The sequence below is a fragment of the Pygoscelis adeliae genome, unplaced genomic scaffold, assembly GCF_000699105.1.
Source record: "Pygoscelis adeliae isolate BGI_AS28 unplaced genomic scaffold, ASM69910v1 Scaffold410, whole genome shotgun sequence".
Lineage (NCBI taxonomy): Eukaryota > Metazoa > Chordata > Aves > Sphenisciformes > Spheniscidae > Pygoscelis > Pygoscelis adeliae.
This window is the reverse complement of record NW_008823913.1, coordinates 1,887,027-1,901,248: the sequence shown is the minus strand read 5'-3', so window position 1 is coordinate 1,901,248 and position 14,222 is coordinate 1,887,027. Positions and strand designations below refer to the sequence as shown.

At 36.3% G+C, this 14,222-nt stretch overlaps 1 protein-coding gene across 1 annotated transcript in view; it reads right to left on the bottom strand.

The window, feature by feature from the left end:
* Positions 1–2,342: 2,342 nt before the first annotated feature.
* The window catches only part of CHFR (checkpoint with forkhead and ring finger domains, E3 ubiquitin protein ligase), a 24,337-nt gene continuing 12,457 nt past the window's right edge, over positions 2,343–14,222 (bottom strand). The window contains exons 5-17 of the mRNA XM_009335308.1: positions 14,216–14,222; positions 13,007–13,222; positions 12,251–12,407; positions 11,842–11,996; positions 11,089–11,251; positions 10,035–10,177; positions 9,497–9,616; positions 9,089–9,172; positions 8,291–8,361; positions 7,264–7,351; positions 6,979–7,086; positions 5,821–5,893; positions 2,343–3,527 (exon numbers count right to left, since the gene is read on the bottom strand). The exon at positions 14,216–14,222 is cut by the window's right edge and continues 212 nt beyond it. Of these exons, the coding sequence (XP_009333583.1) occupies positions 3,485–3,527; positions 5,821–5,893; positions 6,979–7,086; positions 7,264–7,351; positions 8,291–8,361; positions 9,089–9,172; positions 9,497–9,616; positions 10,035–10,177; positions 11,089–11,251; positions 11,842–11,996; positions 12,251–12,407; positions 13,007–13,222; positions 14,216–14,222 (1,428 nt within the window). The 3' untranslated portion in view covers positions 2,343–3,484. The remainder of the gene's footprint in view (positions 3,528–5,820; positions 5,894–6,978; positions 7,087–7,263; positions 7,352–8,290; positions 8,362–9,088; positions 9,173–9,496; positions 9,617–10,034; positions 10,178–11,088; positions 11,252–11,841; positions 11,997–12,250; positions 12,408–13,006; positions 13,223–14,215) is intronic.

The window sequence follows — 14,222 nt, the reverse complement described above, 5'->3', positions numbered from 1 at the left end:
ACATTAAAGGATATCCAGCTTCAAGTGTGGGAATGGCGGCAGCGCAAAAATCCTGGGGTGCTAAGCTGCAATTTGAAGCTTAACAACTCTGGCATCACTGTCTTCCACCTCGGATAGAACGGGGTGCAGACAAGTCCCTCCTATTTACTCAGCAAGGGAAAAGTTCTATTCAGAAAAAGTTCTATTAAGAGTAGCCATTTGAAATCTCACCATTTGTATCAATTAGATCACTGTGAAGATGAACACAGTATGACAATCTTTTTTTAACAGCCTGCTGTTAAATCAGTAGTGGTATAATGCTTGTCACTTCAGTGTTTATGGTGTTGCAAGACATTAAAATAGTACTCACTTTTTTAAAAGTAGTAAACTTTTTTGTTTACTAGCATCTTGAAGTCATCTTGTTGACAAAAAATGAATTCTATTTAATAGTTTTTCACTTAAATCATTCGTTATAAATCCTGTAGATACTGATGATCCTTTGTGGTATCATCTAACACTTTAAAGAAAGTTTGAGAGAATTGCTTGGAATGACACAAAACCTCATGTCATTTTCAGTTACTACAAGTTCAGGGATGATATTTAGTTGTAAAACCTCAACATTCAAATAACTAATAGCTCGACCACGCATTAGCAAGTGTTGCATACATCGATTTCTGTGGCGAGAGAATATGCCACAGAAGAAACAGAAACAGACAACTTCAGTGAATATCTTTTTTTTTTTTTTTTAATTAATAACTTCTTAGTTCAGGAAAAAAATAAATCACAAGAGAGAACTGGAAGAACTACTCTCCACCTTCTTTATAAAAGAACTTTCTCAAAGAGAGATACTGTATACCTTGTTCACCACTATGTCAAACCCTATCATAATCACCTCGGTTTTCACAACATCTATTCTACCACATTTCATGCTCAGCTTCCAAATATCTCTTATAAAGGAGGTGGGGGTGTGCTTTAGACAGGTTAAAAATATGCTGCACCTTTACAGTATTTAAACAATTACACCAAGCATAGTTCATACATTTATCACATTAACTATCACCTGGTAACCATACATTTAAAAAGGTCTAATGTATAGAGTATGTAATACCCATGACAGATACTCTTACTTACTTAAGAGCATATAAAGATCAGGATTTATTCACCCTCCCCATCTGCAAGTTAATTTCTCATCTCTTCCTGGTACAATATAAATGACAAAAAAATCCCTTCATTCCATTGCACTACCGCAACCCTATATGCATAGAAAGGCAGATGAATTATCTGTAACAGGGAAAAGGAAGAGGGGTTTATAAAAGGAATTTGAAGAACCTCTACTGCACAGGTAGTTTAGATGTTAAGTACATGAGTTTTGTCGTTCGGTTTTTTCCCCCCAATTTTTTTTCTTAAAGTCACATAATACATCCCTATATAAACATAACTTGAGTAAGTGCAAGCGAGGTTGTACATAGAACTGTAGACACATTATTCTTGACCAACAAAAAAAATTCAGCAGAAGAGGCTTGAACACCAGCACAGTGACAAGTCCATGCTGAAAGCCCATCTGGGGTGTGGGAAGTGGTGAATGAGAATGCAAAGCACATTTCTGCATATAATGTGCAAAGGCTTGATCTCCACAACTGCACTCAATTTGCTACATGCACAGCCAGAGATGAAAATGAGATCAAAAACAGCTGGGAATGGTTGTCCTGAGAAGATACAATAACCATTAAAAAAAAATCTAAACATAAAATACAAATACAGAAGCAACAGAACATTGTTAATAATACTAAGAGACAGAAACACACTGTTGTTGTTAAAAGAAGTTTCAAGTATTATTCCAGATCCAATTTCAATCCTACTCACAGGAGAAAATGCCCAGAGATTAGGAAGAGAAGTCCACACCAAAGTGTATTTTTAATAGCATACGGGCATGGTCAACAGACCCATCCTTGCAATAGCTATTTTAAAAAATAAAAGTCTAAACAGAAATGCATCATTCTAATTAGCATTCATATTAAGATGTGCATTACTGGAAATAGTTGTTTAATTCACTGGCACCAGTAGACACAATGTGCTGCATCATTTGTGCTCCATTATATCACAAGATATTGTGTATACGCTTTTTAACATCAAAGTATAAATCCTGCTCATAAAATAAGGCATACTTAAAAACAACATGGTATCTACAGAGGTAATTTTGTATGCTTTCTTCTCATTCTGTTTCACTCTTCTAGGTATGATGAAAAAGAAAAATTGGTCCCAGTTGAGGTTTGTCAACATAAGCTACCAGATTATGATGAAACAGATCAGATCGATTTGGGGGGGGTGGGGGGTTGACCAACATTTTTTGTTTGTTTGTTTTGTTTTTTTGTTTTCCCAAATGATGCTTGGGACATTTCCTGAATGAGCTCTGCAGAGGGCATGAAAATAAAATCTACTTTTTTTTATGTCAGTGACACCCGTGTTGCCCTTCATCACCCCTATCCCTATCCAGAAATGCCTCCATATTGCTACAATTTGTCCAAACTGAATTATTTTCTGTAAGATTGTTCCTTCCAGTAAAGCTGCTATATTCTGTTTTAAATTATAGCTTTTTCTACATTTTCACCAGTGTATGCATGCTAGACAACAGCTGCATGGCAGAGGTACGTATTTAGCATACGGTATCAAACCAAAAAAGAAATACAAAAAATGAACCAGTGTGTCCTACTGGCTGCTCTATGTCAAAAGCACTGTTTGGTCTTCTGATACAAAACACTAGAGAAGTAATATTAGCAGAAGTTTGTTCTGCTTCAAGTATTACCCCAACTTTAAATGTGATTTTCAAATTTTTGTGCAATTATTTTTGTAATTTAATGTGAATAAAAACATCAACACGACTAAACTAAGAAAAGAAACTGTACTACTTCCACTATAACACTGCACATATGGTAGAAGCTTTAAGTCGAAACAGCTGTTTAATGGACGGAATTTTTTTTTTTTTTTAAAGTGAACATTAACGTGGTTTCTAGCCCAAATGCAATGGGTAGCAACAAAATATCAGACTACCGCAAAATGCAGTTACAAATATACACTGACAATTTCCTTCTTAAATATTAATGGCTCTTGATCAGATACTTTTACAAAACATTTCTATTTTAAGTCTAAGGATTTTTCTTAGTTTCTTCACAAGTAGTGCAAATACACTCCTTATTCTTAGGTCTTCCCAAGATATGGCTGGTTTTTGTGTGTGTGATTTCTGTTTGTGTTCTTCACTGAAGTGATACAGGGACACTGTAGTCATGAGGATGGAATGCAATGCTTGCTGGACTTTCTCGGAAAAAAAAAAAATCTACCTTATTCATGTACAGCTGTAAAATTCTACAAATTAAAAAGTTCACACCAGATTACCTGATGCAAAAGTTATTGATTCCCTGCTAGGGGGGAACTGAGATGATCCCCTGAAACCTTAAACTGTACAAGCAGTGTAACAGATTTTTGTCCCCTCTCTACAGACTACAAGTATTCAGTTCTTGAATCGTGTTTGTTCACAAATGTGATTGAATTTCCTGAAATAAAAAAAACAAAGAGTATTAAAATGTAACAAAGTTCTCAGAAGTCAGGCAACAAAAAAGAGTCAGCATCTTTCACAGGGTATTTTAAATGTTAAGCAGTTTAAAGCAGAACATTTACATGCTAACATATCTGTTTCTCAGAACCTGTTTAGATCGTACTCTACCACCATGTTATCTTTAACAGGATTTTCAACATCTCTCCTGCCTAGCCCTTGTTAAGTTTTGTTATGCACACAGAAAACCTGTTATTAAAAGCATCCCTCTATACTTCTGCATACTTCAAACCCAGAAGGCAATTAAAACAGGAATCAGCGAATTAATTTTGCCCTGTGAGACATTAGTAATTTTTAGTAGACAGCATTACACAAGTCACTAGGAACTAGAATTAACCAGGCTAATAATACATTTCAACATAAACATGTTCTTTCACTGGCTTAGAACCTTCTCCTGGAAAGAAAAAGTTTTTCCTCATTCTGTATTACATAGGTTTTATGGGAATGACAAGCCTGTCTTCATGAATTAAATAGATAACCCAATTTTGTATGAGGCACTTCTTTCCAATTCCCAAAATTGCATTCTTTGTTTTTCTCTTACTTGGGTTATGTGTCCCCCGATACATAACTGAAACAGGAGTTGGGGTGTTGAGTGTGTATATACATATACATGTGGAAGAGATGATGCAAAAGAGACCATGAATTTTCTCCCTTTTGCTGAATTAGATCAAAGACTAGAAAGAAACCTTGCTTACATAACCAAACTACTTAACAAAACAGTTTAGCTCAATAAAAAAAACCAACCAAAAGGTAACTGGATATCTAGGAGTGGTATGACAGGATTGTTTGCTTTTATGGATTTTAGGAACTAAGAGCAGCAGCCAGTAAAGTTCTGGAAACAGCTAATGCTTGAAAGAAAAAAGAAAAAAAAAAAAAAGAAAGGAAAGAAACCCTTGAGTCATTTCTATTGTAGATGGAAGTATCCACCACAGTATGAACAATGATGACTGGTAAGTACTTTGATACTGAATTAACTCTCTCACATTTCAAACCAAAATCTCCTCTAGGAACATAGACAGTCCTGTAATGTGAAGTTACAGATAGCAGTGGTACTTTGAATTACATCTGCAACTTAAATTCCCCAAATTATTTCTGAAAGTTATTTGGTAAAACCCTCTGAATTTGTAAGGGACTGGGGATGAATATTTTACATGTCTTTCTTATTATCTGCTTGCCTGAGCTGTACAGACTGGTTATTTTCAACCCATCGTACCTGAAATATTAAAGGAATTATGCTAAGTGTGTATGTTCATAGCAGCATTAGAAAAATACTGCAGAATCTACTCTTCATTAAAGCAATTTCTCAATAAGAGGTAACACCTCCTCTATCTTAAATTGCACTGAGAATTTAGAGAATTATTCATAAAGCAAGAAGGACTTTTCTACCCTCCCTGGAACCAGTTAGCTCTTAGGTAGATAATTTTTGTTTTCAAGTCTTAAATATTTGTCTTACCACATGTGCATCTTTTCGTAAGAATGAAATTGCATTGGTTATCAGTGGCCTTGATTTTTTTTAATCAAGGACCTTGATTTATTTTGGATGGACATTTCTCATGAATGACTAGATACCAGGGGTCCGTGTCCCCTGGGTGTATTAAAACACTTGAGAAGCAGAGGGTTAATATCTTTTCAGGCTCAGTATTTCATTTTCACCATATGCCAGATTGGTTGGGTCAGAGGCCTAAGACCTAGAAACTCCTCCAAAACCAGGAACTGCCAAGCCACACCATGTTCCTAATGTTACATGTTCCAAACTTCCCTTGCTTCTCTTGTTGCAAATTATTCCCACCAATTTATCCCTTCAAAGTATGTTGCACTTCACTAGAAAAGTCTCTCATAGTTTCAAATGGAAATTGCACAGGGCTAATTACTGTATATGCAGTGTATTTAAGAAGCACCCAGACATGAGCAAATGAGAAGCTGCTTCAGTGGGAGAAGAATAAGAATGAAGGGGGAGTTGTGGGTGGAAAACAAGACTAAAGAAGTGTCAGCAATGGGTTATATCAACTTAGACGTGCTAGCAGTGCCCTTCTGATATGCATGAAGGGCTCATTTCAAAGTCGCGTTAAAAACAAAAATGACAAAAAAACCCGCAAAGCTCACCCAATTTTGCTTATGCTGCAACAGTGTTACTCATGCAACTTCTGGCACTTCAAAGGTTGGGTTTTTTGTTGTTTTTTTTTAAAAAAAGAAACAAAAAAACCCACGACCACTTTCTAAATTGTGTAACTTACATGGCATGATGTGCTTTGACCTGAGTTCGACAGTTGCGCCCCCAGTAGCAATCAGGACGTGATGTGACAGTCACTACAAAAAGAGCAAATGAAATGCTACATTTATTACAGAAGTCATTACATAAGGTGATGTAGATCATTAAGCCACTGCTAATGGTGGTTACTCATCAGAGCAGGCTTTGTAGAGAAACAAGACATGACTGGCAAGAAACAACTGTAAACTATATTGGCTCACCTTTCTAGAAACAAAGCAAACACTTAGTGAAGGACAAAAAATTCATTTTGAATATTAGGCTCACACAGACTTAAGATGAAAGGATTTGCTTCTCAGTGCTGTCAACTGAAATTTTACCATTTAGTTTAATAGAGATGGACTTTACATTTTAAGACACTGGCCATATGTCTAGATACATTTCCACACGAAAGAAAAATTTATTAATTTGGGTAGAGTTTGTTGGTTTTCCCTCACTTTTACAGACACTATAACTCAGCTGTCCAGCAGGCTGTTACACTAAAATGAAAAGCAATACTAAGGAGAAGCAAGGTAGACTGACCGTCTCTCATTAGGCACAGCAGCAGAAGCAGAGTTCTCAACAGTTAAAGACAGGGAAGCTGTTGCTAACAACAGGAACTAGATGGACAAAGTAACATTTAGAAGTAGACTGTCGAAACAGCTTCTGTTACCAACAAGATTTAGAATTGAAGGAGGCACAGTTGCTTGCATGCTATTTTATACTAAAACTGTAAATGCAAACAGACTTAGAATTAATTTATGAAACCATTCTTGTTCCTAGCTGAGAGCTGGTAAAATGTGAAATACATTTTATGTATTTAAATGGGAAAATAAATTAAATTACAGCAACTAGTTCCTGTTGACTATATTCTGGATTTTACTGAATTCCTCATACCCACTATGCAGATATATTTATTCTACAGATGAGAAATCATACTGAACAAAAAGATTCCATTAGGGAGTCCGACAATAACTATATGCAAACTTAACAGCTGACAAGTAAAGCAATCGGCATAAGATATTAGCCCTGCAAAGAGATTTGCAGTGGGCTGCATGAAGGTGCTAAAAAACCAAGGATACAAGGATAAAACTGACTTTAACGCTGTAAATGACTTTTCCCCCTTACTGTGCGAAGCAATCCCCACCTGGCAATTCAGCAACGGGAATATTCTGCCTGTACTGGTAGGCAAGTTCTCGAAAGCTGCGAAGGCCACAACAGTAGCAAAGCACCGTGTTCCCAGTAATTCTGTAATCTGGGGAGAAAACCAGTTTGTACATAATGTCAGTGTAAGGCTTGAGAAATCAGATTTAACAAAAATGTCATGATGGCACTGGTTATGTACACAGAACTTCAAACCTCTTGATAATATTACCGAGTTCTATATATAGACAAAGAGTCATACACGTACAAAGATGAACGTAACACATACCTGACAACATAAAAACTCCTCTTTGAAGAGCTAAGAGACTTTCGTTTAACATATTTTTCCATGTCAAACCCCTGGATGCCAGGTAATCCTGAAAAGAGCAATTTAAGTGTTTAATCTAGAAAAATCTCCAACATTAAAGAGTGACCGAGTCATTTACCCTCAAATATTTCCAAATGAACATCTAACTAGGTTTTCAAAATGGGTTGATGCTAATTACAAGTAAAAATTAAACGTCTTTAACTTAATTAGCATGATACTTTCAGATCACCAATAAAACCTTCTACTCATTATCTTTTTTTCAAAAGATCCCCACTTTTGCCAAAGGAATGCAAATACATTTCTTACAGTCACACTCTCTTTTTGCAGGCAAAATCTTTTCCATGCAACCTAGCGTGAAATTTAACTTGTCTGGGAAAAAAAAATATTTAACAAGCCTTGTTTTCCTTGTATATTTTTAGGGAATTATTTTTCTCTTAATTAATATTTTGGATGTTACACTTTAGACTGTAGAAACCAGCTTCCCTAACAAATACTTCATACAAGTAAAATTCTTTTATGATTTAACAACCAAACATATCTGAATTCTACAGTGTGTCTATTACTCATTTAAACTCAAATTCAGAAGTTATGTCTAGAATTTTGGCCTTCTTGGCACCTGTCAGACATACACATTGGAGAAATTAAATGTCAGGATTGCATGAAAGTGATTTTGTTGTTGTTAATTTGGGTGGTGTGGGAAGAGCTGATGCTAAATGGAATGCATCTCTAGAATACGATGCCCTCTTACAGAGAGACTGAAAGAGACAAATTATCACCCCAAAATACTTCCAGACACAGTAACTGTAACTTTGGTCCAGCTGAACGTTGGGGGCTCATTAAATCTGGCTTTTAGAATCAGGTGCTGCAAGTGACACAATGCTGCCACTGTAACTGTTAGGCAGCACATCACTATCACTTCATGAGCGAGTACATCTTAAACTTTGTACATTTATTATCATGCACCATACATAATGATTTTTAAACATACCTTTAGGATATCTGACTCGTAGTGGTTGTTATTTAGGACTCCATCTAAACACTTATCACCAAGATTTATTTCTAATCAGAACAAGAAGAAGAAAAGTTACTATTTCTACCCCCAACCCCATGGCCCCCACACGTTTTCTGAAGGTTCTTCTGTTTCCTGAAATAACGTGCACAACTTATGTGAGCACCAAGTAAATGACTGCATTCAACATATACTAAAGCATGTGATATATAACTTCCAGTGGCAAAGACACTGAGATTTTACAATTTCACCTTTAGTCCACAAACACTACTACTAATCTGCACAAACAAATTAACAGTGCTATTAAAGCATGTTCCATTAGCTTCAAACTGCAGCCAAGTCATTTCAACTGTTCTAATTTATTTTTAGGAAGTGTCTAAAACCTTGAGTTTCAGAAGTCTGCATGTTTAAGAGAGTAAGGTTCTTTTCTAATAGGTTAGCATAGATGTTCAGTGCTCTTGCCTTGATTTGTATGATTCTCTTACTAGGCTGAGATACACCATAACTCCTTTCATATGGGAAAGCATTGTGCTCAACAATTGTAGTTTTCAAGCCCAATATGGTATGAAGAGAGGAAGTTAAATCCTCTCAAAGTTAAAGACAAACACCACTCCAGAATTTTTCATGTTTGTGATATGAGGACACAGCCTTCGTTTCCTTTTGCATGACCGTGCTGCAAACTAATCTATTATATTTCTTAAATTACCTAAAGTTCAAGACAGACAGACATTATTGCAAAGTGAGCAGGCTCATAAGAAACAGATTATTCCACAATACCACAGAATGGTGCCAAACAGCCAAAACATGCCATCCGAGTGCAGCCCCAGTATAAGTGACAGAAGGGTTGCAGACAAACTGTACCTGTAAAATAACAAAGAAAACCCCTGTAAGGACTTGCACACAACAAAACTCAACAGTTATTGTTCTTATAAATCAATACAATAGAGCCCTGATCAACTTGGTTAAAATAGTACAACTTTCTCATTTAAAATACATTCTATAGAGGAATAATAAATTTTATAAAGGAAGATTCTTTCACGCTGTCACTACAGGAGTCACGATAAAGAATATTCAAATAAAGAACACTCTTCAAAGTAAACTTAAGTTTAATTAAAAATAAGGAGAGATTTAGTTCTGTAGCCAAGATTTAGAAAAAATAAAATAAAAAAAGAAAAATGTACACACATTGCTGAGGAGCAACATGAGGATTCTGTTCACGCTCTGCTCTTCGGTCAGGCATTGGCTGAAAGCAGCAGGTGCATATTACATGACTTCCTTGAGCAGGACACACATATTCCTGGACAGCTAGATGAGTTAAAACCAGAAAAAAAGAAGGATAGACTGAACAATGTACACAATTGCAATCTGGACTAGGAATCTCAGTGAATATTAGCAACATAAAAATTTGAAAGTAACAAGCAAGCAATATCATTTTTACAAAGATTCTATAAGAGAGCAGAAAAATGGCATTCAGACTTCTAAATTATGTAGGTGTGTAAAATATTTCAATATGTAGAACAGTTTAAGAACTATCAGCCACCAGCAATCTATTTTGGACAACCACAGAAAAACCATGGTCAAATCTCATGATATTTGCAAAGACACCCATGTGAAGTGGTGTTAGTCTCGCAGTACTATGAGAGTGAGCTTGCTTAGTTCATAACGGGTGTATGAGTTGTAGTATTTTAGTATCACTCTACTGAGAAGATTTCACGACACTGACCTGCAGGGAAGTTGGCAGATGTAGATGGCGCATCTCCCAGTGCTTGCACTCCTCCTGCTTCTGTCTCTTGGCCTGTACCAGGCAGAGTTGGAACAGAGTGTCTTCGATACCCTGGGCACTGTCTGCATACTATATATGGTTGACTGAAAGAATAAAATAAGGTCATAGGAAATCACACCCAACAAATGCAAATATAACTCACATCACTATGCTAGACAGGGTTGGTCATACTTTCAAAGTTTAAATTTGGAATTTCTTAATCCAGTAGCATATGGAAGTTTGCATAACCCAGTACCTCACACCTGTGAAGACTGCTGTAGTTGTAACAGATAAAAACTTTGTATTTTGTAGTATTCCTCAAGTAGTTTAAAAAAAAAAAAAAAAGAAAAAAAAAAAAGAGCAGTGTGACTGGAAGCAAGATGAACAAGAGAGAGAAGAACAAAGCTGGAATAATTATCTACATGAAGAGTTCTTCTGTTCCCCTCTAGACATACAGCAAAAAATATTTGCTGTTGGAAATAAAGAGGCAATATTTTGGTGCTTGGGAATCCCTAGGTCAAGCATCACCTGCTTCAGTACCATACACCTGGTGAAAGCAGCATTCCAGACACATAAGGAAGCACCATCATTGCAGCTGCACTCATAGGGTCATGGACTGCTTTATCTCCTGACAAGATCTTAGCCAGAAACCTGTTTTCTCTAAAGTAACAGCCAATTCGTAATTGGAAAAGGTAACTTCACATATCTCACATGAAGCTGTTGCACAATTCAGTATAGAACTGTTGGTCATAAACTGAATCTTGTTGGACTTCTAGGAAGTTCTAATTTTAATTTTTTGTTGACTGCTCAAGGTTCAGTAGGATGGCCAGTAGAATTGCCAAGATAATTACTGGTAAGAATGAACTTACCTGAAAACAAAAATCAGATTCATTCTGGCAATGATCATGGAAACACTATCAGCAATAACAGCGTTTGTGAAGCTAGCTCAGTTTGTGGTTTTGTGCATTCAAACGTTAAGTAAATCTAATTCAGCGCACAACTTAAATAGACATACCTGATATCTGAAGATTCACTATCTACATCTGACAATTCCAATAAATCTTCAGAACTTCCTTCCTCGTCTGAAAAAGATCTCCGCACCTTAGGTTGCAACATGTCTTGAGTAATTTTGTTTCTAGCATCCATGCTACGTACATCATCTTCGTTACGACATTTATCTGGCATGAGAACCAAATTCAAATTTCAAGAGAAAAGAACACCTCGCATCCCTTATCCCCACCCTACTTTATTAACACAGTTATGATTATTGTGTTTTCATTTCCATAAAACTTATTTTTGGATAACAGAGTTCTAGAAGATCTTAGTTAAATTCCCCTCTCCGTTAATGGAAGTGTAGTATCAGGCAACTTAACTTTGATCATGGCCTCTTGAAAACAAAACTTAATTAAACCCATATTCAAGTATATTTTTCAGAAGTATCTGAGTTTAGGTGGCCTAATCAGTCAGCGTACCGTATTTGATAAAACTGATATCCATGATTAAGTAGCAAAATAAAATTAAGAATTCTTAGCATACTCAGTTATAGTATTAAATCATCTTCAATTCTCAGCCAGTATTTGAAATATTACAAGTTATTATTACAAGTTATTATGTCATATTAAATGCACTTGTTTTCTTGCAGCCATGTCAAAGAGCAGAGTAATAAAACATACATAGAAATTTAACAGACAGCAGCTTGTGCATACATCAGTTACACAGCTAATGTGTGAAATACATCAGATTCTGTTACACACACTGTTCAACTTGCCTGGATGCTGGATCAGATAAGCTTCAACCAAGTTGTTCAATATGTGATTTTTACAAATACGTTCTACTGGACAACGACAAGTTGGACATAGAGAAGATCTTTCCATCCATCCTGAGTAGCAGGCAGCACAAAAAGTATGCATACAAGGCTGCAAGCTGGAAAACACAAACATGAAAACAATGAAAGAAATGGAGTCAAAACACAAGTCTTTCATTTTTCAGATACATTCATAACACTCAAAAAACTGTTTTGCATTGATTTGACTATATACATTGCAGGGGGGGTGGGGGTGGAAGGGGGACTCAGAAGGGCTTGTGAAAACCCTAAATATCCTGGCCTCCTCAAACAGTTGTTACTGAACTTCTTATACTATTACCACATGATTATAGCTTTTGTCAATCATACATACCTTACACAGTCATGCAGCAGTTCTTGGCAGATAATGCAAGTTAATGTTTCTTCCATCTTATCTGGTTTCACATTTGATGCTTTTGCATCTTCAGAGCCAATTTTAATTATACATTCACTTGGAGCTGCTGGTGAAAGATTTGGACAAGCATCTTCATCTACAAAGACAGAAGATTCCACAGTATGTAGTTTCTGCAGCTTTTTAAAATTTATTTCTATTTAAGTGTTAAAAAAAAAAAAAAGACCTGAAAGATATACACTGATTCACTGTTCACTGGCAATGGTCCCACTAAAGGTTCTTGCTTTACACATAACAGCTTCTGCTACTGAAGCCATTATTTTCACTGGACCAGAAATCAAGTAGTAAGAAGCAAGAAACAAATTGAAGAAGGACTGATGACAGCTGACCTGACTCAACTGGGGTGAGGGGAGCGGAATGAGAGGGGAGTTTTGCTTTTCTTATTTCATACAATACTAGAACATAAAATAACATTGTGAGGAAGAAAAAAGTTACCTATCCCCTACTAACATAACCTTTCAGGACCTCCTAGGTTTGATATGAAATAAATTCAAAATGCATGCATATTAATAAAGAAAAATAAGCACAGATCCTTATGTTTCTGTTAATCTCACTGGGCTTCTATGAAAAATGGGACATAGCTTTCAGTTTCTAATTAAGTTTTTTAAACTAACTGTCAACAATAACATTAAAATAAAAGAGTGCAGGATAGGTTGCACAATACTGTAGTATACTAGCCTCCTTTTAGTTTCTTCTTAGCAGGTTCCAAACCTTCCTCCTCCCTTGTCCTTTGAGAATCTGATTCTGCTTTTTCTTTGTCAGTGATTTCTGAAGTGATTGCAGAAGTTTCAGTATTCATTTCCAGCTTTTCATGTTTGTCATGCAGTGCTCTTAGACACACAGATTCTAAGATGGGGAAAACAGGCACAGGAGTGAAAACTGAGGATTGTGACCCTGCAAAATAAAAACAGAAACATGAGCATAGCTGCATACAGATATGGGACATGTGAAAACAAAAGGTACTCAAACACTGATGATGCACACACATCAATCCAAACATTTGAATAGGAAAAAGTGGAGCAAAAAAGCAATGTCTGCATAACTATACTGAATGCGTTCTCAGCCAATCTGACTAATTGGAAGACCTGGGGGGGAAACAAGCTATTAGTTGTGTAACCCTACTTAAAATCCCCATTGCTCTTTAAATTGTGGAGTATTTATTCATAAGACTATTATCCACACTAGGTATTCCTGACAAAGATGCCAGGCAGAGGATTTATGCAATATTGATCATATGTAAGAGGTCAGGATCACAGTGGAGGGCAAAGCTTTGTTTTCATAGGAGCATGTTTAAAAAGTCCCAATGAACTGTTGACAAATGCCATTTTCTAGATAGCCATTCTTGCCCCAGTTCTATTTTAAGAGTTACGCAGCATTGTGGTATTACGCTTGCCAACATAATGCAAGATATTAGACTAGGGATCCATGTGGTATATTTTGGCCTTAGAGCTCTAAGCAAGGGAAAGGGGACTGGCGATTGGCAGCAGTAACAGTGACAATTAGAATAGTTTCTTGGAGTGACTGCATGAGCACGAGCACTCATATCTACTCACTTTGTTATACGAGCCACATAGATTTGCTAAGTTTTCACCAGTGCTCTACTACAAAACCATACTGTAAAGATAGAACAGTTTGGGATTTATGTGCATTTTCTGCCCCTCTGAGCATAAGCAATTCACACAATAGCCTTACTCATCCACCAGGATTTACCCCGCCTACTCATAGAGAGAAAGTTAAAATGCACATATCCACCTGCTATTTTCACTAGAACTTTACAAAGCAAATGCTAAAGACCCAGGTAGGGGTAAGAGATTAATCTGTTAAAATTCAAAACTGGAGTAACAGTTGATGGGATATCAAACTTTAAATACATGACACAATTCTTACCAGATGT